Genomic DNA, 25184 nt, shown 5'->3' on the forward strand with positions numbered 1-25184 from the left:
TGTGTTGTGAGCATCCACTCTGATTAGACCACACAACTGTGTTTATTTTTTTTTTTTGGGAGGGGGGGAGTGCGGGGGTCGTCCAAATTGGACGTTCAAACTAAGTATACGTCCTTGTAAACCGATGCAATCGTGGCCGGCCTCAGTAGATCTGAACTCTGAGTTTCAGAACTTCAATCTGTCAAAGCATATGTATCTGTTGCACCTAACTGAACTTGTACTAATTGAATTAGGTAACTGCACAGCGCGCAGACGACCGGGTATTGGAATACAGTCCAATGAGGCACTCTCAGCTCTGCAACGGAGTACAACTCCGATGAATTATTACAACGGAATTACCACGTGCCGGAAGCGTAAAGTGTAGAATGTCTGGGTTTGTTCTAGTTATTTTGAAGCGTGCGACCCGATTCCGGTCTCTGCTTCGCGGACACATACTTAGGCGAAAAAAACAGGCGGTTTTCAGCTCGATTTGTTGGTAAACCTTGACATTACAAGCTCCGTCCTAGATGAAGTTTGAGCTTCTCTTCATTTTACTGGGCGGTGGTTGAGACTCGGAGCATTGGTTAGTTGAATGGCCAGAAGGACTGATCGAAGAATATGGAGGCGGTGTGGTCGGGAGTTGATGAANACTGCACAGCGCGCAGACGACCGGGTATTGGAATACAGTCCAATGAGGCACTCTCAGCTCTGCAACGGAGTACAACTCCGATGAATTATTACAACGGAATTACCACGTGCCGGAAGCGTAAAGTGTAGAATGTCTGGGTTTGTTCTAGTTATTTTGAAGCGTGCGACCCGATTCCGTCCGGTCTCTCGCGGACCCATACTTAGGCGAAAAAAAACAGGCGGTTTTCAGCTCGATTTGTTGGTAAACCTTGACATTACAAGCTCCGTCCTAGATGAAGTTTGAGCTTCTCTTCATTTTACTGGGCGGTGGTTGAGACTCGGAGCATTGGTTAGTTGAATGGCCAGAAGGACTGATCGAAGAATATGGAGGCGGTGTGGTCGGGAGTTGATGAACGAAGAGCTGCAAGGAAGTGCAACTTCCCTCCCATTTATCCAAAGTGAGGTAGAGCTTTCCTTTCGCGGTATTCCACTTTGACCTTTTAGCCTGCAGGGCTAAGGCTGCTCGCAAGCTCGACCATCACGTCAAGGCTGCAGCAAAAATGGGATAAGTGGTGCTAACAACAGTCGCAGGGCGTTATGGTTCGCGTGGTCTAGATGAGTTCATTGTCTCTTACCACTAAGTGGCGCTCTAAACTAATGTACTAGTACTGTACAGCTTTCAGTTTCCCCCTCTGGAGCCAAAAACATGAAGGCACACCTATTTAGGGGCACCCTGTTCTGAGCTTCTGTGCCTCGGTCCGAGTCAGCGTCATAGTAGGGCTTCTTTGCAAACCTTTACAGTCACACCTGATCACTTTCTGGGGGAACCGGCGACTAGACAACGGCAATATTGAGTCATATGCGTACTCACTCTCGGAACAAGCCTGGAGACCCTCACCCCACACCCGGCAAGGTCTATCATCACCTCGATAGGGTAAGCGATCCGTTGCACACCGGCGATCAGCGGGACAAGTCGGCAAGTCACAAAGTCTACAGAAACCAACTCCTGTGCTCTGAGACTGTCGTCTTGGTTGCGGCTCACCATCCTCCATAACCTACCGCAGGCAGTCCGGGACGGATTTTGAGTATCGGCGCAACAGGCTTGGCCATTGGACAACCAAATGCTCAGTGACATCCATAGGTCTTCGAGTTTCCAACAGCTGCAGTTTGTTCATCGCCCGGTTATATTGTTTCCGCAGGCCATTGAGGGGTGATGGTGGTGGCTTGGAAGCAAGTATAAGGGGCATTTCTCTCTCCTGTCAATTCTAATCTAACACCCACCGTAGGCAGATGGAGGACTGACCTAAGGAAATATCTATGGATGACTCCGAGACACCTTTGTGGTGTTCCCGGTTTTTTAGGTGAATGTTGACGTTCTCCAGATTGTTGTTGATCGCATTGCCAAATTGGACAGTCCCGGATTGTGCGTGGATAGTTCAGTGTGGTTGCTAGACAGCCACTGGGCCGTGAGGTAAGAGCCAAACTATGGATCCATGCGGTGCAGTATTTTCAGGTCGTGACGGGATCTTTGCGCCAGTAAGGAGGGAGCCTACTATGCGGCATTGTTCACGCGAGCCATACGATGTAATATGTGTCGGCTATTGGCTGGTAGTATCTATAACCAAAATACTCAGCTGTTACGTACGTGCTTCCTGGTACTTTAGATATATGGAAATAGCACAATATAACACCAGAACCGAACACAACTCTGGCCGATTGCATTTGTGCCACGATAATGAACTGCTTGCCCCTCATCTTCATGAACGAGCTAAACGGTTTATACGTAGGAGTGAACTGATCGCTTTTCGCAGGGGTATCGAATTCCGGTGCCCGGTATCCATGCCATATGTGTTCAGGGCGGTGTAGAGCTCGTACTTGCATGCCATAGTTGAATTGCTTTTAAAGGAATAACCAAAAACAGTTAGCTGCTTGTGTTCGGTAAACGAGGCCTGGATGACGGAATAACGAAATCCGCTGCGTCCTGGCGGAATATATATAACTGTAGTGCTCTTTCTCCGATTGTAGCACGAATACGCGTCCGCACTCGCGAAGTTTGGCCAGGCATGATGGTACGTCGTCTTCCACAACGGAAAACAACTATCAGGTACTTAACAGGATGCGTTGACACTTCCGGGGGTATTTATATATGTCCTCGGCAGTACGGACCTTTCCAAGTTCGTCAGCTGCAAACTGTCGTACTTCAGACGACCGCATTTCATATTTCAGCAAATCGGTGTACGTGCCCAACTCCCCCCGGTTAGCCGTCGGTTTACAGGTGGTTGGTCGTAGCAAGTTGGTCGTGGCAAGAGGTAACTAACAAGTAGTCCTTGTACCTTGGATAAAACCGGACCGGTCAACCCATACTTCGCCTACTGTTTGTCCTTAGGAGAGCGTTCAACTTATGAGCTCCATCTGATTCCTGGAGTCCGACTTGATTTTAGGGGTTGCCTGCTACATCTAGTACAGCCACTCATAACGCAAAAGGGCATCGCTGACTCTTTCGGCTGCACGCACAAATACCGTATAATCGTCCTCCATCACTTTATCGTTTTGCGCCATTTGGAAGGCTGTAAATCATAAAGACCGCATAGCGAACAACCTTTCAACAAAAATCTCAAGTTGAGCCAACAATTTGCTGAGTCATGAACATAAACGAGCAATTTTAAAATTGATATGTGCGCCAAAATCGCGAATAAAGATCAATTCAGGAAAATTTCTATAGACAGAGCATAGATGTGGAGAAATGTTACGTGTTAACGCAAAAGTTCACAGCCGACGCACTACCATTTTGGGGAGAATTTCTTGTGCCAGATACGGATAAACGTTTCACGCCTCTCACGACATCCAGACCGGCTTCCTCTCTCCTCTCGTGCGGGTGTAAATTTGGCAAGACCAAGATCTCATTGAGTGCACTAGCGCACCATGTACGGAGGTGCAAACATGTATGACCTCAAAACAGGCTACCCTGACACAGTGGTCGAGAGATATCCAAACCAATTGAAAGTATAGTGAAGTGATAGTACACATGTTTCGGAGCAAAAAGATTACCAAGTATTATCGAAGTATTTCTTCACGAGATGGTACCATGGAACGGTTTATCGCGCCCTTTTTTTAACATTTTGCTGTTTTTGCGTCAGTCGAGCCAAACGCATTTCTAAATGAGTGAGTCGCAATCAAATTTCTGAGAGCTGCTTGAAATAATCGGCCATATGCTATGGGAACTGCCAAATTTGCCGAATTTGCTCTCATGTGACAAGAAAGTTGCAATAAAAACCTGGTAGCAGTTTCGTCATCGTTGTCGCCACACGGCTGTTATCAGTGTGTGAGTAGTCAGTCAACGAGTCAACGGTACACATTGCCCTTCATGAAACGCCAGTTTTCACTGAGTTGAAATGGCCCAATCGCGCAGTCAGTTGCGCTCGTACATCAAAGTTATCGCCTTCAACGCGTAGCTACCCAATTCCCGAACAAACTGAACATGCCATCGTCTCCAAGGCTTGGTTTTTTATTTCAATTTCCCGTTTTCCGGTGATCGGAACTGTAGCAGCTGGAACCAATGTGCCTATGGCTATCGTTTTATAGCTGATCTACTAAAATTGAACTGAGTTGAAACCAGTCCCGTGTACCTTGTATTCTTTACTTGATTCCTCATTGATTTACGGTTCCCTTGGGTTAGTCTGTCGCATTGTATAGCACTGAAGATTTTTACAAAGATTCTGGTCATAAGCACTCTCTTCCTCTCACCATCAGCTTCGTCGTTTGCTAACAATGGATCCAGTTCGGCGTTTGTCAGCTGCTGAAGCCATGGAAGACCAGTACTTCAGAGAAGGAGCCCCTCCTAATGAAGAGTGAGTTATGATTGGCAGTTTAAGATATCTTTCCTTGGTTGCCTTGCGCATCCCTAGTATCGTTGACTATGCCCCGGGGAATAAAATTGACTTCTTTCCATCATTATCTGTGACGACAACCAGCGTAAAAGTATTGATTTCCGGGAAGTTAAATAAAATGGTGCCTTGAATCACAAATGTGGGAATGGATCGATGAAATGCGACAGTGCACAAGCAAAAAAGAGTTCCAAATTGACCTAGTCAGGCAGTTTGAGAATTCATGGATTTTTTTGGATAATCTGATAGCTACCAACCCAAAGACTTTGTTTGCTTTGAATCAAGGAACGTGGTTTTGTGACTTTCGCATCAATATTCAACCCTTTTCTCTAAGCTAACTTTGCCAGTTTCATGTGTTTGAAAGTGTTTTTTTCAGTTTGTTCCAAGCTTGTTCCAACTGACTTTTTCCCCCACCACTTCATTTGAGCTGACTTCCTGTTTTCTGACCAGCACGACAGGTCGGGAGAACTAGGCCAGCCGGGTCATTCATAAGCATTTTTTGAGGGTTTCCCAGCTCCGTGTATGAGAATGTACCGTTGCTTCTGGTATTTAAGCCTCATCGCTCATTCCAACAAGTTTACACGCGCCATCAAATTCAGGTCGCGTAAACATGGGGAAATTACCGCCCCGCCCCCGGTCTCATCTGCTTTGACATCCCACCCAACACGTGAGTGGAGCTCTTTGTATGCTAATCAGGCTGTTCATAGTCAGCCAAAAGGGTCGGTTGTCCCGTTAGTCTTTGTATTCAATAGTCTAGTTCATCTAATGAAATTCCTATTGCATTAACAAACTGGTCTACCAACCTCATTCTGTTGTGAATCACGTTCATCATATTCCAATCTTGCACGTACTTGTACTAAGCTTTCAACAGTATATTTTGGATTTAGATCAGTTGACAATTGATCTGTTAGCCGAACTTCGCACACACGTTTCGTCACCTTGAGAGGAGGATTTGACAGTGCGCATTTGGGTGGAAATTTCCCCAACTTCTGTTGAATTGGCCCTCTCAGAGTTCACTGACGATCTCTCCTCACATGGTGACAAAATGTTTGCAAGCCAATTGCCAACCGGGCAGATTAGCTTCTACCGGATCAGCAACCAGTAAACCCACTCGAGATACTGCCATCTGAAAGTATTGCCAATACTATATTTTCAGTGTGTTTGGCAACCTCCCAATCCCTTACCCGAAACGTGAGTTCATTTCGGATGACGATGCCGATGATAAACAAACTGGGGCGGGCGGTGCCGCAGACAAGAACCCAGGACAACAGACAACCCAGCCGGGACAGCGTCAGGGGGGCGCACAGCATACTGGATTGCACCATTCCGCGTTGCACGCATCGCAGCAACGGAGCAGCAGCGGTCCACCTCCTGCACAACAGCAACAGCAGGTACCTCCGACCCAACAACAACAACAGACACATCATCTCCAAAGCAGTCAGGCCCATGGCGGCTCTTCCAGTAGTCATCTGCGACAAATACCGCATATGCAGGTTTGTTTACTTTAGAAAATCTGTTTTTATAAGCATACTAAATCAGTACATAATATCCCAAAATGGAGAGTTTCATCCAGATAAATCTAGGGGCACCAAGACGCGAAGTTAGGAATCCGCGTGCGAAATAGTGTATATCAAAACCTCTGAATGAAGCAGAAAATCAACCATCGTTCAGCAGTATTTGTTGACGATTTCAGGAATCCAGTACACAAGGCTGTGAACGAACGTGGGATCCAGAGGCAGGCCTTGGAAGCTTTGTTTTCGAGCTAGCCTGACTGGGTGATAAAGGTTGCTCGACGGTTCCATGACTTACCGTCGTCTTTTGTTTATGTCTTTTTCAATTCAAGTTCCGGCGCTAGTCTTGGGTGTGACCGACCATAGCTCCTGGCAATCTTCCCACCCGCCGTCTTGTGCGTCATACGGGCGGGACAAAAACGTTTTATGATTGTTTGTCAAATGACCACAAAGCTTACAGTGCTTGAACGCTACCTAGCTTCACACCACACATTTTATCAGAAAAAAAGCTCGACTGTGGTGGCGAAAAATACCCCAGTGCAGCTGTACACTACGACAAAAGTGGATGCGATCCAGATATTCACTAACCAACAGCATATTCTTTGTCCATCACACTGTTTCTCCTTGCCTTTCGTCTATTTTGATCGATCTGGACAGAAAAACCGGTCGGTTTAGTGTTCACACATGAGCACAACCATGAAACGATTGGCAGCCGTACCCCACATTTGCGGGTCTGTTTCCGGGTTAGGTTGCAGCGGACTGAGCTGTTGGGTTTCAGTACGCGGTGGGGAAAATCAAGGCGCTTATCGCTGGATCAGATATAAAACGACACTATGGTGTGGGTTGAACCTGATGAACTGTGATGAGACTCGGTGGTTGCTCGTAGTTCGTTCAAGACCCGACGGTACCGTCAATGACTGATGATAATTTCTTAGTGAACTGATTCTTGGTCACGCCGCCACTTAATCAGGTGTTATGAAGCATGCGGACATAGTGGGGCTACGAAAAGCTAATGAGAGAATGCACCCATGCAACCGTTGATTTGTTTTCAATCACTTATTCTCATGCATTCGGGCGATTCTGTCCCCTCACCTTATAATGTCATATGAAACCATGATTAACTGCAGATCCTGTATCCCTTTTAGTCACTTAGTTTATCCTCATCTGTAACTCCGGCAACAACATTCCCCATTTTGGATGGTCCACAACCTCACTGATTTCCTTGAAGTTAGACCTGTTGTGAAGCTGTGAACAATAACAGCATGAACGATAATTGTGCCGGCTTCGGTAATAACTCATCCAATCCCATCAAAATACAGTCAGATAATCTATGTAGTAACCGTTATTAGGATAGCCTTCGATATCGATTTTCCCTTATCTTGAGGCGTCGAGTGATGTAGAACATACCATGAAAGTTGAATCACAATGACTATCAGCTTCACTCCCCTCTGCCAGATCGCCGGCCGCTCAGTTTTTTCTTTTTATGAAACCTTTCAGTAAAAGATTGGACCAAACCTTTTGGAATTCTTTCAATCATGATAGCCACGTGGTTTCACTAAGAACTTTTAAGTTGTGTGTCTACCAAACAACAATATTTTGCCGGCGATCAAACATAAGATTGATCAAGTCAAAGCTTGTTTAGAAACCCTTGAAATTTGGTCTGCTTGAGTGTACATATGTGATTCCTCCTAATTTTCACTGTTCCTTATGAAGCTCGCATTCTTTCTGCAAACACCGGTCTGCTACAACAGAGTAGTGGTTCTCATCAGTTAGTTTTATTGTATACCTATTAAATCTAAATATGGCTGCAGGCGCGTTTTTTTAACCCGCAAAATATTTCATTTCTTTGGTCTCTCTTTCCGTGGTAATCATGAGTGCAGGGCGCATGTTTTTTCCTTAACAAGCCGTAGAACTGCGTTGTCTGTACATGCTTGTGGTTTCCCCTAACAAGTCAGCTGTGCTTGTCTACGTACGCAGCCTAAATGGATTCATGGTCCTTCAATTGCTCCGCTGACTATTTGGTCACACGGCACGTGCTGTGACCGAACAGTTCCTCACACGGAATTCGCGACTTATACTGCTGATATTACCAGTTGTGTCTGCGAGTCTTGCGTATTTGCAGAACGACAACCCGCGAACAATACATCAAATGTAATTGTTCATCGTGTGCGGCAACCCCATCCCTTCGCACAACCAGGTCCAAGGCCGCTTCGTCTAGCAATTACGTCAAAACACCCTCGTGACATCCACCCTATTCCATTTTTATGTGAGTGTCGCCGTGGTACCTCATTTTATCCAGGAGCAACCGAAGCTTTCAGGAGAGCTCAGGGCCACCCTGACACTCACCCCGTCGGATTCCGGCCTATAATTTTTAGTTGCATTCAACTGAGGCGCTCTTTTCCAACAATGACCTCGAAGGGCACGTCAGATACATCTGAGTATTCAACGAACGATTGTCACATCAATATATATTCTCACGTAAAGCCAAGTGTGGCTAGATGCGTGGACCCTCACGTGAATCCAACTCTACAGTGCTCACGTGATCAGGTGACATGCAGTTTCGAAGTTTCGTTCTCCAAGCGTTCGTTCGTTTGTTCTTCCTTCTATAGTGCGCTTTCCTGAGTTGACCCTCTTGTTTGTTTTTTAGGCCGATGAAGCACCTGCTTCCAAGCGCATGCGCATGGGGCCTGCTCCAACTGGCGAAACTTCCAAACCTGGTGGTGCTAGTGGCAATTCCGACGTATCTGCAAGTTCGATGGCAGGCAAGATGCATTCGGAGCCTCACCCTCAACACCTGCAATCCACCATGGGGAATTATCCTCATCAGGTAAGGGAACTGTGTAATATGACTCTCTGAATGAAATTCCCACCCTTGAATTCACCTTACTCCAGTTGTGAACGAATTCCGACTCACTATGTGACCCACGCTTGATTACACGTTTGTTTGGTTAATTTCGATGAATTTTAGTTGATAGAACCAGAAAACGCATAATCATCTTAACTATTTCTTGCGGACCTGTATATTTATATGACCACACTTTACCCACCTTTCAATAATCGGATTAGGCGAGTTCTGAGTGGATTTCGAAAGATCCGGTCTCATAAGCCTTTTTTGCCTATCGGGACTCGTAACTTTGCTCATATTCACATTGATCTTCACCCTGATCTAATGGCCTAAAACAAATGAATCATAAATCGCTCAGCTGTAACACCCTTTCGGTGCCTAGCTGATACACCCCCCGAAAGAAGCACGATGGCTGGGACACTGTCAGGTTGCCCAGGCCTAGACAGGGGAAGTCGGGAGGCAGAGGTCGGGTTTGAACCACGGACTTCCCGGTCAGTAAATTCGCGCTCTAACCACTGAACCATCTCCGATGGCGTAGATCGGTAAAATTATGCCCAACGTTACTCGAAGGAAAAACACAAAGTCACATTCCTTATTGCCAGTATAACTGGCATTATTATAGAATATTGTATTTTCACCGAATGCAGCACCATTCATTGACTGAATGTTGTGTAAGCCACTGTAGCACCTTTGTATCATATAGGGGAGTATTTGGCTATCATGTGATGGGAGATCTTTATGGTTAAGTATTAGCCTATTCATGAAAATTCCCCTCAAACAACATAATCCCTAGTTAAGAAGTCCGTGTTTCGAACCCAATCTCTGCGTCTGGACTTCTTCTGTCTAGGCCCAGTCCTCGTGCTTCCTTGGGGTGGCGTGGTAGCTAGAGGCCGAAGGGCTCTTACAGCTGAACGATATAGGAGCACGATACTGTGAATAAGGTTTTCTTGTAGTCAGCTGCTGACAAACCGATTTACCTGTAGACTTTTGAATACTATCTGCTGACTTAGGTTGTGATAAACTAAACCTGTTGTCGCATACTTTTTTGAAAGAGGAAAACTTTTGAAGTGATCGCACCCGAAATCTCTGAAAGAACCTCAGCCAATGTGCCACAGAAGTCTCCTGATAGTAGCGTTGATGTTGCAAACAATAACGCATAAGGTCAACTTGAATTTCAGGAGGATACTGACAACTTATTCAATATGTTTAATGACAGGGGGCGAGACGGACCAAGTGGTTAGAGCGCGAATTTACTGACCGGAAGGACCGTGGTTCGAACCCGACCTCTGCCACTTGATTTCCCCTGTCTAGGCTTGGGCGACCTGGCAGTATCCCAGCCCTCGTGCCTTTTCGTATGGCATGGCAGCTAGGCACCGAAAGAGTGCCACAGCTGGACGGTTTTTTTGTTTAATGTCAGCATGTGCTGATGAAACAGGATTGTTGGTGTTTCCCTACATTAACGAGAACTGGTCGGTGCATCGGTATCAACCGATTAGTAGAATCGATCCATTCACAACAGAACTCTGATTTAAGTTGGAAAGGCGTTTAAGCTATCGGGAGATGATGGTTTCCGAAAACTTTGCTAAACGGTGGACTGACATCTTATTAGCCAATATTTTCTTCAAGACACAAAACCTTCGTCAGGCCAAGTAAGTCGACGCTCTGGTCTACTTCGGTTTTCAGAGAGGGGGGACCAATCAGAGATAGTTTCACACTATAACAGTAGGTCAGTGTTGAATGCCGAACAAAGGTTCTGTTTGTGATTCTTCTCATAGTAAATCAATTCCGGGGATCTAGAACCACTCTTTACATGATTGCCAGTTTGATTCACATTGATGCTTTGCGATTATGACCGCATCGACCGTCAGCTGCTGTAGTGTAAACCTTAGTCCTCGCCTCACATCTATTGTGCAGAGCGTCTACCACACGCCTCTCCAATGCCAATTCTTCATTAGCTTATACCTGATACTTATCTACCTTTCCCGGTTTTTCCTTCATTCATCGATTGTGTTCAATAATTCTACTGCGCAGTTCCAAGGCTGTTTGTCGTGTATAGACTTCCACATAGTGTTTGCGTTTAATATTGTGTACAAAGCCCCCGGTTCCGTCAACTTGGGGATAGCCCTTCAGTTACATCGGTGCTGAGAGTAAGGTCTTTCCATTCTGGAATGCTGCCCTGAGGCCGTTCATTAAAGGACTAGGCAGAAAACGGCAGCTAGGAAGGCACTACCATTCCCCATAGGAAAACTAACCCGCTCGTGATAGATGAACTGATTGAACTCCCTAGGCTGCTTTGGTCGCGAGCTCCGTATACCAGTCGACCGATATTCTGGAAGAGCGATTTTCGCAAAACGAGCCAGTTGGGATCAAGCAACAAATTGCCAGTGAAGTATGAAAGCCAGTACCAGCAAACCCAGCCGTCTCCCTTTATAAGTACCTCGAAACGAGATGCATCAATGGTTGGAGAAGTTAACAGACATGCTCACTGGTTTGCATGGTGCAAGCAAGCCTTCAGTGCATACCTTCCTTTCTCGATCTCCAGACTCCTGGGTTCAAGTGTCGTTTGTTTCATCTAGTGACGCCGTTGCGTAGTTATCCACCCGTATATCCTGAGATAATCGGAGAACGAAACCGTGACAACAATGAACACCGTACAAGATGAGTGCGAGTTTACAGCTGATAATGTTGATATTTTGAACGTCTTTGGTTAAAGTATTATTGGTCCCTATTTGGTGTCTTTCACACGAAGTAACCGGCATCATCCAACTTTCCTTTTTTCCGTTTTTGTCTCCGCTTGAGTGTTACTATATTCACGGTATTAAGCAGCATATAATTTTTTCAGAGGGGGTTGGTAAACAATCGGTGGATTTATTGCTGGGCAACACAGCACCCTTGGACGAACACAGGTGAACGAAATCTGTGAACGACCCCAAGAGGAATTTTCCATTAAGGTGTCCTAGACTGAAGAAGCAGGGCCGAAAAAATCCGGGTTCATCATAAAGACGAACCCCCCCTAACCGATCTATCGTAAAGCTTAGTCATCGCACTAATCAACAAGCGGGAACATCAGACTGAACACCCAGCACTGATCACGTCACTAGTCATAAGGAATCTCACGGATTGGTTCACTGACTGCCTTAAAACCCAATCAACCTACTTACTTACTCACTTGGCCTGACGAAGCTTTTTTGTTGGTAAACGTGGATTTATTGCTGGGCAACACAGCACCCTTGGACGAACACAGGTGAACGAAATCTGTGAACGACCCCAAGAGGAATGTAATTTTGTTTATCCAGCACTTGGAGGGTCAGGATCAGAGCTCAATGTAGTTCGAATTTCATACACTTCTCGAGAAACACACTTATTTGCAAATCGATTTGGTTTTCACCAGAGACTCAACTGAATCCCCCGTTTATGATATTCTACAACTGAATGTGATGCACATATAAAGGTAATTTGGGTTCAAGTAAAACACAGGGGTGACGGAAACTCGGGGACTGCGCCTACTTGATGAGCCCCAAGAAGGGCGAAACCGGTCGTGGGCTGTTGAAGAGTTTTCAGCAAACTTATGAGTAGTTTCCTTTATGAGGATTTATACACTTCTGTTTATGGATATTTTCTCAGCTGTGTTATCATGAGTGGTCTGCGTTCATCGAACTAATCTTTTCCTACTGTCTTCTCTTTCATCCAGTCTCAGCAGCAACAATCGTTACGTGGATTCCAGCCGAGCCACGTTGCACATTCAGGGTCGAACTACAATCGTTACCACTAAGATCACCTTGTACATCTTGTATCTCAAAATAAAGCACGCTTCTCTTACCCAGTAAATATTTTTTTCCCTTTAGATTCGGGATTCATCGAATTTGTATTCACATCAGACAGATCGTTCACATCGTTCCAGTATTAACATAATTCTTTGCTGTCAAAATTTATGGAATGCGTCCAGGATGCGTCTACCTCACATGTTTTATAGAGAGAACTTAATGCCCGTTGCGGCCGAGAATGAATGAATACCGCCAGCATCATAACCCGAGCCAAGTGATTTTCTCTGGCGTAGAATTACGAAAATAATCTCATGGCAAAAATGGAACGGTCAAAACTAGATTGATGAGGACCTCTGCACACACCATTCTCTAGAATTGATCGTCCAACGCGTTACGAAAATCGCACGCCCGATCACCACAGTCGAAATTGGCTGCGGTTGTGATATGTTTAATTTGCGCTGTCCAAAAACTTGTCACAGGTTAGCGTATTAAAAAAATCAACCAGTGTGTCCGGATTTTTGTCCGATGAACTGCCTTGTTTGCGCCTTGTGTTTAGATGTCGACCATGGCAGCCTTTTGCAGTGGTTTCCATTTGGTTAAATAATTTACTCTGAGCGTTTACATCCGCACTTGGCCCTTTGAGCACCTCCCAACGAATGTCTTGGGCGTATATGCTAGGCATTATCCCGCCACAATGAAACCAAGCAGGTGACTTCATTTCATTCATTTTCATCAGAGTCAAGCGAAACAGGTTGGATATCAACGAAGAACATCTTGATGATATATAGTACTGCATCTACTTATTCCTGTCCCACTCAAGTGCGTAACACATTGCTCCATGTGTGGCACTTTGGATTCTGTCAGGGAGCGCCCAGACAGAAGAAAAAGCACATGTGCAGAGAGTGACGCATCCCCAAGGTCACCATCGGTACGACACGTCCGGAAAGTAGATGAGTTGGCGGCTCCCACCTAACACGGCTTAGCAACACACGACCAGCGTAGTGGGCCTGAGACTGTTCACAACCGGAACACCACCATTGGCTGTATCGAAGGGACAAGTGAACGACCATATTTGGCCAATTAGTCATCCTATGTATTTACGCAGACGTTCTGTATGTTTTGTCCTGGCAATACAGCCGTGTCCCCAGTTCTCTGTCTTCTCCCTATCGCGTAGTCTGGGAGGCTCAGTGCCACATAGACGGCCACCGCACAATACAACAGATTCGCGAACGAGGACGCTTGAAAGTCGCTGCGAATACAATAACTAGTGAATGAAACCCATTCACATGTCCACTTGAGTTTTCGTTCAGAGCTGATTTCAGAAGGGAATCGTTTTTCTAAATCAACCTGTGCGTTGATCAGCCAATAACTGAACAATCGGCTGATTCACTCTCCCTTGTTGGTGCCCTCCGGAAAACGTGCCTCGTCTTGACTAGTTTAATGGTGTGAACTGATTGTCTAGGTTACTGACGATATATTTAAACTGGAGAGGTAGAAGGACACTTTCACACAAGTTACGGGCAGTTTTACCTTCCTAGTATGACAACAGTTTTCTTCCTATATGCTGTTGACAGTATTTTTATCAGTCAATGAGAACCGCACCGGACGATCCACTAAGAACCTCTGATGATGAACCTTTAGTTGACCAACTTACGACTGCTCGTCAGACACATCAGATTGGCAACCACTTACGAGGTGATGTGTATGATGTAGACTTCGTCCCGTAACTGAGGCCAATGTATTGTGAAAAACCAAGAAACACTATACACCCGTTTCATTCTTATTGGGAATCATCATTAGTGCTCATCTCACGAAAATCCGTGGAGTCTCGAACCTTCGACCTCACGGGTAGCAGTTTAACACTTAACCGTTCGGCCGCTTGCGGTCAGCACTCTGACAGAGATGGGCTATGTATCCGTGATGAGGGAGTTGTAAAGTGATCCTTCTGAAAATCGTCATCATTATGAAGCATGACATCACTCTATTTATTTGAGCATCACGGTAACACGGATGAGGAATCTTGGTTGTTGATCAGGTGGCTGTTGATCTGTTCGCCGAGCTTGGCAATTGCCTTGCATACATTTCATCACCATACGAGGGGACATTAGTGCGCAGTTGGGTGGGTACTTTTTCCTTACCTGTGTGCATTTATATAGCATTCGATGGCTATCTGTTATCTTCTGACGTGATTAATTACTTGAAGTGCAACGAATTTAGTGAATCTATTGGTCCATTTGTGATAACAGATAGCCATCGAATGCTATATGGATGCACGCAGGTAAGGAAGAAGTACCCACCCAACTGCGCACTAATGTCTCCTCATATGGTGACGAAACGTTTGCAAGGCAATTGCCAAGCTCGGCGAACAGATCAGCAACCAATAGACTCACCCGAGCTACTAATATTTCAACACATTACCATGAGGAATTTCTGTTTACTCACATTCGTGTTTAGTGCCCTAATGGGACGTCCTGTTTACATTGTGGAAGGTTTGCTCACTGAGTTTGTCCTACGGTTCGCATTTTAGATGGTTACTTTTTGGTAGATTACCGTCCACAACGACTGTGACCATCACAGAAGTGACTGTATTTCTAAGGGCCATACAAATTTATGTAGATTTTTTCGACAGTGCAGACCGTGTCTAAGCGGCTCCCTAGACCATAGTAAACACAGCGTTCAGTTTTCTTGGCTAGGTTAATGCTCAAAGGTTCACCAAAAGTCGGCAAACGGATCTGTCACATCTTTGCTGTGAATACCCTCATTATCACATCATACGGTGCGCTGAATGGAGGATATACGGCTCAGAGGGTTGGTGGTTCGCGAGATGAAAAGAGGACGGTTTGTTTGAAGATACCCGTTATGTGTTACCCGTGAGACTGCTTTGGCTAATTTTATACCTACTGTTGACTACAACATACGTGGCTTGTTCGAAGTGTGGCTTCAGTCGTAATTTGGCCGAGGCGGATACACAGAATGCCCAGTTAATTTTCTAGCATGTCTGAATTCATGTAAATGTCTCTTTTTAGTAATAAACTTGATACTATCCATGTTTACTGATTGGATTTTCGGAACAGAAATACAGCTAAGACCAATTTTATGGTATGCTTTGCAGATCTGTGTTGTCTTGGGATTTGATCCGAATCTCGATTGAGAGTGATAGGCCCTGTGAAATTCCTGGTTTGTTCTAAGGACAACCAGGAGTTTCAACCTTTTCGACCTCGGTCCAATTTTCCATCTTAACAAAACCACTTTCCTGGAGTTCACTGCAATTTAGAGGAGCACTCTGCAGCCACATGATTACTGTTATTTGAGGCAACAAGGATCGTAACTGAAAATTCCTGAAACGTATTCCAATAAAAGTATTCTGGGTAGTCAAACATCTGAAATAAGTCTTTTACAAGGCACGTAGTTTGCGAGTAGTTTACAATACTGCTTTCATTAAGTTCATGAACGATGAAGCCGTATCTCAACTATTGTAACTATGGATGTTACCGAAATAAATGAGACAATCACACCTGGGGCGAACGAATTCTTCTAAAACACAGTGTTTGCAGGAAACAGTCGGTCGCGTTTTCTGAAGCTAGTTAATAGCGTTTGAGCAGGAGAAAGCCGAGAGGACGGGGCTAGCGCCTTAGGAATCCTACATTTTCTAATAAGGTTTCGTAGTTTTTCGATGTACCTGAGCCTCCGAGAGTAAAGATGAAGCGTTCCACACTTATGACATGTTTCTTCCAGAATAGACTGTATCTTTGTTTAACTACAACACATTTTATACACTGACAATATCTCAAGCTGAGGTGCACACTTGTAGGTATGAATAATATTTACGAGCAATGCGGTCGGAAAGGCAATGTGTGGAATCAGTGGAGGACGGAGTAATAAAGTATATACATTAGAATTTGGCACCCCTTTATGTGTGCGAAGCAGAACCGCCTGTGTTCCCTGGTCAGTTTACGGCTTAAGTTAGTGACAACCTTACTATGCGGAAAACCAAACCGCAGTGGCCGGTTGATATATGGAAAGGAGTAATCTATACTGATTCTTGGCGGGACCAAAAGCCACTTGTCTACGGACAACCATTAGGCGGTCGAGCTTCACCAGCCGTAAATTCACGTGGAGATCGAGTCATCAGACACTCTGTATCTCTCGTCTTCGAAGTATACACCATCCTGGCCGGAAGGCCCTTCCCGAATAGCTGTTACAACCGTTCCCCTAACTGCCCCATCGGTCGACTAAACGGCTCCTTCGATAATGCCCTTCTCCCACTGCCCTTTGAATATCGAGATATCCCCCAATAAAATAAAATCGTCTTCATTGAGGCGCCTTCCTTGTTTAAGTCACTTTGATAATGTCCGCAAGGTTGAGAGGTACTCCTTCATCCATCGATTCTAGAATAATGTGGCTAGGCGGGCGCCATGCCTTCAAGTTTTAGCTAGCTTCCATGAGTCGAAGGATGATTGGCTGCTGAAGGATTGGCGCTCATGAGCAACAAGTGGTTTGGCTTTAGAGCTGCGTAGTCATTGGTGTCCGAACTCGGTTGTACTAAAGGGTTTTTGCTGAGGATTTTCTCGATCAAAGTCGAGCCTGCCTGCAACGTTTCGTCGTCTACCAGTCTGTCTCCCAATAAGACCCGCAAAATTCGTCTGATACTCTTCATCAACCACCTTCAAATACCTCCATGATGGCCAAATTTCTGTACGGAGAACACCCAGCTGCACTCGTGCCCTTGGTCGCCATCTCATTTACGGAGACATTTCTTCACGTCTAAATCGGTGCTGTTGTCCCTGTAAAGCTTTACGAGACTACTCCGTCTGGCGGCAACTCTTGAGAACGTGCATAGGAGCGAAATCGTGTTCAACGTATAAACCTCCTCGACGTGATCGGTACGGATGGTCACACGAGAGAATGCACAACCATATCGTTCCCCGGTGCCGCGTCCTCGTTTGACTGACTGGGACACGAAGCGATCCACCCCGGGGAGGCGGTCTACGACTGCAGTTCGTTCGTTCACTTGGATGGGGGAGGGCCATCATTTGATAGCACGGCGGCGAAAATGATCGACGGCAGTGATAACAGGATGGAAGGATGCAGCTGACAGTGGGTTTCAGCGGATGATCGCGGCTATCAGCTTATGCGCAGTTCGTATCCAGTAAACAATAGAACAGACAAGCGAGGGCAACAGATAATGTGTTGGGAACTGTCAGAAATCGGTTCCATAGACGGGACTTGATGAGCATCGTGAATTAGGCAAAACGTTCAGTCAATAATAGCGCAGTCAGAAGGACCAGAAAATGACCAATGAGGCAACAGAGATTCCCGGAAGCACTTTGGCACCAAAACGATACGAGCATTCAGTCTGTGAGTTTTCCGTATGGGGAGCTAACGGCGCAGGAAACTATCAGCACGCTCGGGAGGCGAGAACTGTCTTTGGTGGACGGCGCGATGCGGCAGCCCGTGTAACGCGGAAAAAATCAGACTGAGCACCTAGGTCCGTTTAAAACAAATCTCACTACGGACTATCTCACGGATATGGTATGTAGATTTATGAAAAATAGACCCTTACGGCTGCTAAGTTGGTGTAGTGGACAAGACGTTTGCCCACCAGCCGAAGAGTTCTGGGTTCGATCCTTGGCCGGTCCATTTTTATGTCAGAGCGGACGCTCGAAAATAGGTAGAACTGAAACGAACTTGCAAACAACGACGGATGGTCAACAAAATATTGACATGTTACTAGAGAATAAACGGACCTCCGGTGGAAGTGAAACCGAACACCAGGCAAACAAAACGGAGTTACAATGAACGGCGTTAAATCACATTACTCATGAGTAATAAAAAAACAAGAGAAAATGACTGCTGGTCACCGTTGATTCACGCAAGGGATCTGTGGCCATAGCAAGTGTGGCGTTCACGATCACTTAATTTTCTCGGGTGCGGTGGATGAGGACAGCATCTTGAAAGGAATACTGGCTCCAAGAGTGGTGCTGATTCTTTTGTTCAGTTCCTATTGTGTATAAATGGATTTATTTTACTGCCGTTTGTGCTTTGCACCAACATCCACCCTTTCTATTCCAGACTTAAACGTAAACTAATCTTTGAACCTGGCCCAGTTGGTTCCCAGTTGAGTACAGCCACGTGGGATTCGTAATCTTATCCGATTACTGGAATTTAACCAAGAGGTACTCCGCTGAAGCCATGGAAACGTCAAAGTAGGGAAGTTTGTCCAAACTGGTTGCACGTTTCTGTGTTATAATGCCCACAGCATTTTAGTTAGTGGAAAGAAATTTCAAGGTCATCCACCACCGCTACTTCGCATGCTACTTCCAGTCTATGGGATATAGCTCCGCGCCCTCGACGCACAATGCCTTTTTCTGCAAGACCCCTGTTGGTGAAATAAGAAATTTAACATCAAAATGTTGCACTTCTTTGCATATGTGCTCGGTCCAAAAATCACCATCATCTGCCGCCTTTGTGGTATTTGTGCGTTCATCCAGTAATCGAAGCACCAACGCTGTTTTGCGCTACAAATGTAATACGAATGCAACAACCGCCCCTTAAGACCAACGGAAAGCCGGGAAATCAGAGGAAGCTAGTAAGCAGAGCGTATTTTCTAACAAAAAAGTAAGCGAAGCACCAGCTGTCCAGCGCGGCTTTGTCTACGGAAGCAAAGGAACCAACTGGCAACCGCCTCTTATTTTCTGGAACACAACCAGGACTTGTCAAAGTTTTTGTACGACCGGCTTCCAGTTAATCGACGGCTAACCGAGGATAAGTTGAGCACCTGCAAAGCCCTTCTGAATTATGGAACGCCATCATGTGAGGTGCCGCAGTTTGTAGCGGACGAATTCGGCAAGATTCTTACCACACAGGATATATACAACTACCGCCGGAATTGTCGACCGGCTCTGTTGAGTAGGTGCCGTATAGTCGGGTTTTAGTGTGGCAGATGATATGCCTTCGGTGCTAGGAAAACTCCGCGGACCGGACGTGTCCCTGTGTGCCAGTCAGAGGAAGGCACTGTTTACTTAATTAACAAGCAGAAAAAGGAAGCAAACTCGGGATAAATAAAAGTTTTTGACAACTACAAATGTGGCCAGAAAACACTCAAAGCTACCATTAAGCGGGTAGTAAGAAAAGGTAAAATCGCTATTTGCTTGCGTAGTAAGACAAAATCAACCATGAATATAGTCAGTGAGGGATGACTGATAATGAGCACAATCTGGGCTCTTTGCGGAACTTTCACGCACGCTGGAGAAAACTTCGAATTCTCAAACTTGCAATGCCAACAAACATCCCGCTAAAAAGTGTCTCACAGTTTGTTGCACCGTACATTTTTTACACCAACCTGAAGGGTTATACAAATACCGTAATCAGTTTTGGAATATTATAGTCGGGTTTAGTGTGGCAGATGATATGCCTTCGGTGCTAGGAAAACTCCGCGGACCGGACGTGTCCCTGTGTGCCAGTCAGAGGAAGGCACTGTTTACTTAATTAACAAGCAGAAAAAGGAAGCAAACTCGGGATAAATAAAAGTTTTTGACAACTACAAGTGTGGCCAGAAAACACTCAAAGCTACCATTAAGCGGGTAGTAAGAAAAGGTAAAATCGCTATTTGCTTGCGTAGTAAGACAAAATCAACCATGAATATAGTCAGTGAGGGATGACTGATAATGAGCACAATCTGGGCTCTTTGCGGAACTTTCACGCACGCTGGAGAAAACTTCGAATTCTCAAACTTGCAATGCCAACAAACATCCCGCTAAAAAGTGTCTCACAGTTTGTTGCACCGTACATTTTTTACACCAACCTGAAGGGTTATACAAATACCGTAATCAGTTTTGGAATATTCGCGGCATTTCTAATAAAATCTGGTCAACGACCCAGGAGGAACCTAGATAACCGCTAACTTAGCGCATTTTGCCCAAATAGAGGGTTATCCTCTCGAAGAGGGCAGACCGAAGCTTTTTAAACTGGCGGCAAATCGACTGCAATAATTGATTACACCGGAGAAACCAGTAGTCATAAACTGGAACTGGCTTCATGTTACAGCCACTTAAATCCTAAATGACTTCAGATTGCACCCGTTTCTCCACATTAGTACGGAGAGCTGTGCGAGCCCAGTGCCTGATTCACTTGAGTTTACGCTCACAAAAGTAACCCAGACTAAATACCTTAATAGCCAGCCACTAACAAGCTTGCCTATCCATCATAATAGAGGGAACGTCAGTGAAGAATTTTTGTATTGGCCTTACATTTCAAACAGTACGCCCAACCCAAGCGCTGCAAACAGCGATACTGCCGGCGCTTTGTAAAGCGTTCAAAACCAAAGCTACTATATAACCACAAAAATGCTAATGCAAAAGAGATGTGCAGCGAACGGATACCGGCAGAAGCCAAATTGGAAACCGCCATGTCATTGTCCTCATCATCGACAGCATGACATCAGGGTTATTCGCAGACGTTTCGTTACCAATCGAGGCGACATCTTCAGTTCATTTCACCGTAAATTTTCTGTTAACTACTCCTCCTGTTCATTAATCGACAGCAGACATCAGGGTTCAACAACGATGCTTCACTGCCGTAAACCGCCATGTCAGTCAGCATAATATAGTTGCGCGCTTTGACTTCGGCAACGCCTAGCAAACCACAAAGTAGGCTTCTGGTATTTTTTCTAATGCTTGGTAGAGATTGCCGTCGGAATTGGCATCAGCGGAATGGCACTCGTATAATATCAAGTTGAATTGAGGATTACGCAAATGCGGTCTGTTGCAATCGCTTACTGGTGGATACTGTTGGAGTCGGTGCTGGGGTCTTCCAGAACCAATGTCGGGTGTAAGCACCAAGTGAATACAGGCGGCCTGATTATAATGGAGCCTGACATGCAGTCAGAATACAAACTTGCAACCCACAATTGCCTTGAATTTCTTTTGCTGTAGGGGAGGGGCACTCTAAATTAATGTGAAAATACCGTTCTGGCAGCCAACTTGGACCTTAGAATTTTTCGTACACAACATCCTTCGTGAGACAAACAAACTTGCTGAACGGAACCAAGAGTCTTACCAGCTGCATTTACCAGCATCCACACTCCGTCCAATGCCGCCTTCGCAGTGGGACCATAAGTATGGCGGCTCCTGCCACTGCCTGCGACGGTGCACAGCAATGTAGCTAGGGTGGAAACACGCAGCGTGTCAGCGCGCTGCCAAAATGGAGCTGAAAGAAATATGTATTCTTCAGCATCAATGGAAGTGACCGATTTCAATTCTTCCATCGCCAACTGGCGACAGTGACCAGCGAATTCTCTACTGCGGTCGCCCCCCTTACAGACAACACGCCACATCGATTCCTCCCGTGTCCTTAGCATCAGTAATCTCAGTCTCCCTGAGAGTCAACCCAAATAAATTTGTAAACGTCAAATTTTTCTTCTTTCTTTTTCTTTTTTTACGAATCCGGCCGGAAGTTCACTGCTCGAGCAGACTTTTTCTTGTGGTTAAGAAGGCAAGCATTGCAACAAATGCAGAAACAAAACATAGCGTGCGGTTTGATCCCTGCAATGTGCCCGAGCCTGCAATCAAACATCGAGCTACAGATATTTTGCACAATGCTCTCCGGCGTGCACTCATCAGAGGTCAGGTGAAATTTTCACTGGAATAATACGCGCGTGTTTGATCCATGGGTTGACCAAAGCCACGTGCTTCCAATGGTCTACGTTTACGCGATTACCGAATCTCTCTTGTCATCAACTGGGATCCCATTGGATCACAATGAGATTAAGCACATTATGACAGCCCAACACGCGCCAACAATCCAGCCCGAAGATTGAAATTTCGCCCCAAATAAGAATTCCGCCATTATCGATTCTGCCCTTTGTCTGTGAGGTACTTGAATTAATCGAAGAGGGATTTCTGAACCGGTTGGACCTAGTGCTAACCACATTTAGGTTTCCCGGCATAAAGGTCATAAAGAGAACTAAAACAGACGTACAGCTGGTCACTTTGTAACTGAATTGCCTGTACATGTCAGTAGTTGACCTATCGCGTACGAGCAGCACGAATTTAGTCGAAACACCTAGCTGGCTGAATAATTTGGTTACAGTGATCATAAAATGAAAAAAATTAATTGGCGGTCACAAACCTCATGCTGGAAAAGGATCTCACGAACTAAACTCAAATTATGTGAGGTCGTGGAAAGGGGTGATTAAAGGACATCTCTACCAGACTGGCTGGTGCCTAGCAGGAGAAACATCATGGACGGGCGCTCAGTGGAATTAGATCAGGCTCAGTTGTACACAGTCATCAAAGCCCACCAACTCGGAGCAAATTTCAGGGTCACATAGAGATCGCTTTGATCAGCGACGCTAAGGTTGATCCAAGAAAAAAATTGTCCCAGACTCACATATAAAAGACCTAACCCTTAAACAGAGTATACGAGAGTGTGTAGCTCACGCGTCACGTTTGTTTAGCTGTGCAGATGTCAGCGTTACACTCAACTTGTTAGGAGTTTTGTTAGTAACCTCAACCCATCTTTCTGAAGTAAAACCACACTTACAAGATTTTTAGAAACCTTTGCCTACCTACAATGATCGGCAGGTCCAGCCACAATGAAAAGAGTAGCCGCCAAGTTACTTTGGGTGCGTTAAGGACGTATACTCGCCTCAAGTCCGTGCTTCAGTTGACTGACGGCCTAAAGCTCATTTTCGTTCTGTTTAACAAGGTAAGATTTATAGCATGCAACTTTCGGTAAAGGCTGTCGAAATTAAAACCCAATGGGTCCTTAGGATTAGAGGGCCCTCTTTTTATGCCGCAAGGATTGCTTTGTTCTACTCGCGGAGGCACTGGAAGCGCCGTATGATTGTCGATAAATTGGTGCGAAAGCCCTAGAGCCCAGAAGTAGAGCATTACCGCTCCTAGTTGCGGAAGCTTCGGTAGATGTGTCCGGGCAACTACCAGACTACCACCAACCTTTTCAGCATTGGTGGGGAAAAAGTCCAGACCACTTGTCCTTAGTTAAGGCAGTAATTCTACTGTGGCTCATCAGCAACACGGTTTCGGGAGAGAATCACGAACCGCAGTAATTTACTAGGATACTCTGCTCGCCGCTGACGCATACCTCCGGGATGACAAGTTTCGTTTAGTTATCCATAAGGCTTCTTTAACAGGCTACGGTCAAGATTCATCAGCGTTTAATTCAAAATAAAAACTTCAAAAAGATTTTAGACAATAATTTTTCCTTGGAATTTTAAAGCAGTTTACCATCTAACACAAAATGCTTGGAGCTATTCACATGACCCGTAACTCTGGCACTTGGTGTATCATCAGTGGAAAAAGCCCCAGGGCCGTCACCCACTACTCATTACTCTAGATTTGACATTTCCGACGACCATAGAGATGGCACAAGCCTTGCAGTAAGGATAACCAGCAGCCGACACTCCTGTCCAATGACAGCTGTCCCATCACCCAACAAAAACATTTTGAATAACTTCAGATGATTGGCTTCATCTACGCTGGCAAAAGACATCGAAAAACGATCGATTCGTTAAATGGTTATTGGAGGCAGTTTAACACCGCAAACACACTTGTGAAAAACTTCTTTAGTCGGGGCTGCTTTACAATCAGAGTGGATCGCAAATCAAATCAAATTGCTAAATTCACATTTTGAAACTGTTTACACGCCATTTTGCCTGAGCTGCGCATTAAGTTGTGCATATTTCTTACAAGTACATCTGTGTGCTGACTTCTGTACTGGGTTTTGAATAAGTTTGCCAGCAACGGCGATATCTGGAGATGATGCACATGGTATCAGGGTGATCTCGCAACAAGCGGTTGAGTCATCATCATCATCATCGTCGGCATGATACCAGTGTTTAACACTGATGCTTCACTGCCGTACAACCATAATTTATCTGAAAGACTTATTGTGAAGAAAAGAGCAAAGGTGGACGTGGAAGGAACTTAGTGCTAGCTTACCACAATCATTCTGAGGTGTCTAGACCTCCAGACATTCACCCAGAAAATCTGGATAGAAACTGAAAACAAGGACGCCACTGACATCGGTTGGCAGCCATATCCTGTAGCATCTCCAACCAGACACAGTAAGGATCACGCGGTCCCCATCCTGGAAGGCAAGTAGCACCGACAGCACCCAAGCATTTCGTGATCTCCTTCATACTCCTCTGCCAAGTCAAGGGTTGGCCACCTCTCTGTTTACGCCACTCCGAATTGGGCATGGAAAACAGTACTCTCTTCGGCAAACGATGGTTCGGCATACGTAACACAAGTCCCAACCAACGCAGCTTCTGGTGCTGGGCACATTCTTCAATGGAAGTACCCGTTAACAAACGAGAACACGCTTTCTAACTGCCTCGTTACGGATTCGCTGACACCAAACCACGCGAGCTATGGTTCTGAGACAACGGTTGTCGAACACCTGAAGACGTCTCAGGTCCGATGCTCGAACAGGCCAAGTCTCACAGTCATACAACAAAACAGCCCGTACTGTAGCTTGATACACACGTCCCTTCAGATTCAGGGATAAATCATTCTGACGCCATAGGTGTCTCAAGTTAGCAAACGCGGCCCGA

General features: G+C 45.5%; 1 protein-coding gene across 1 annotated transcript in view; it reads left to right on the forward strand.

Moving 5' to 3' along the window:
- The window catches only part of T265_03334 (hypothetical protein), a gene marked incomplete at both ends in the record, with an annotated part of 32864 nt that extends 20202 nt beyond the window's left edge, over nucleotides 1-12662 (forward strand). The window contains 4 exons of the mRNA XM_009167795.1: nucleotides 4357-4454; nucleotides 5647-5983; nucleotides 8649-8828; nucleotides 12538-12662. Of these exons, the coding sequence (XP_009166059.1) occupies nucleotides 4357-4454; nucleotides 5647-5983; nucleotides 8649-8828; nucleotides 12538-12618 (696 nt within the window). The remainder of the gene's footprint in view (nucleotides 1-4356; nucleotides 4455-5646; nucleotides 5984-8648; nucleotides 8829-12537) is intronic.
- Between the last annotated feature and the right edge of the window lie 12522 nt (nucleotides 12663-25184).

Source organism: Opisthorchis viverrini (genome assembly GCF_000715545.1).
Source record: "Opisthorchis viverrini unplaced genomic scaffold opera_v5_46, whole genome shotgun sequence".
Lineage (NCBI taxonomy): Eukaryota > Metazoa > Platyhelminthes > Trematoda > Opisthorchiida > Opisthorchiidae > Opisthorchis > Opisthorchis viverrini.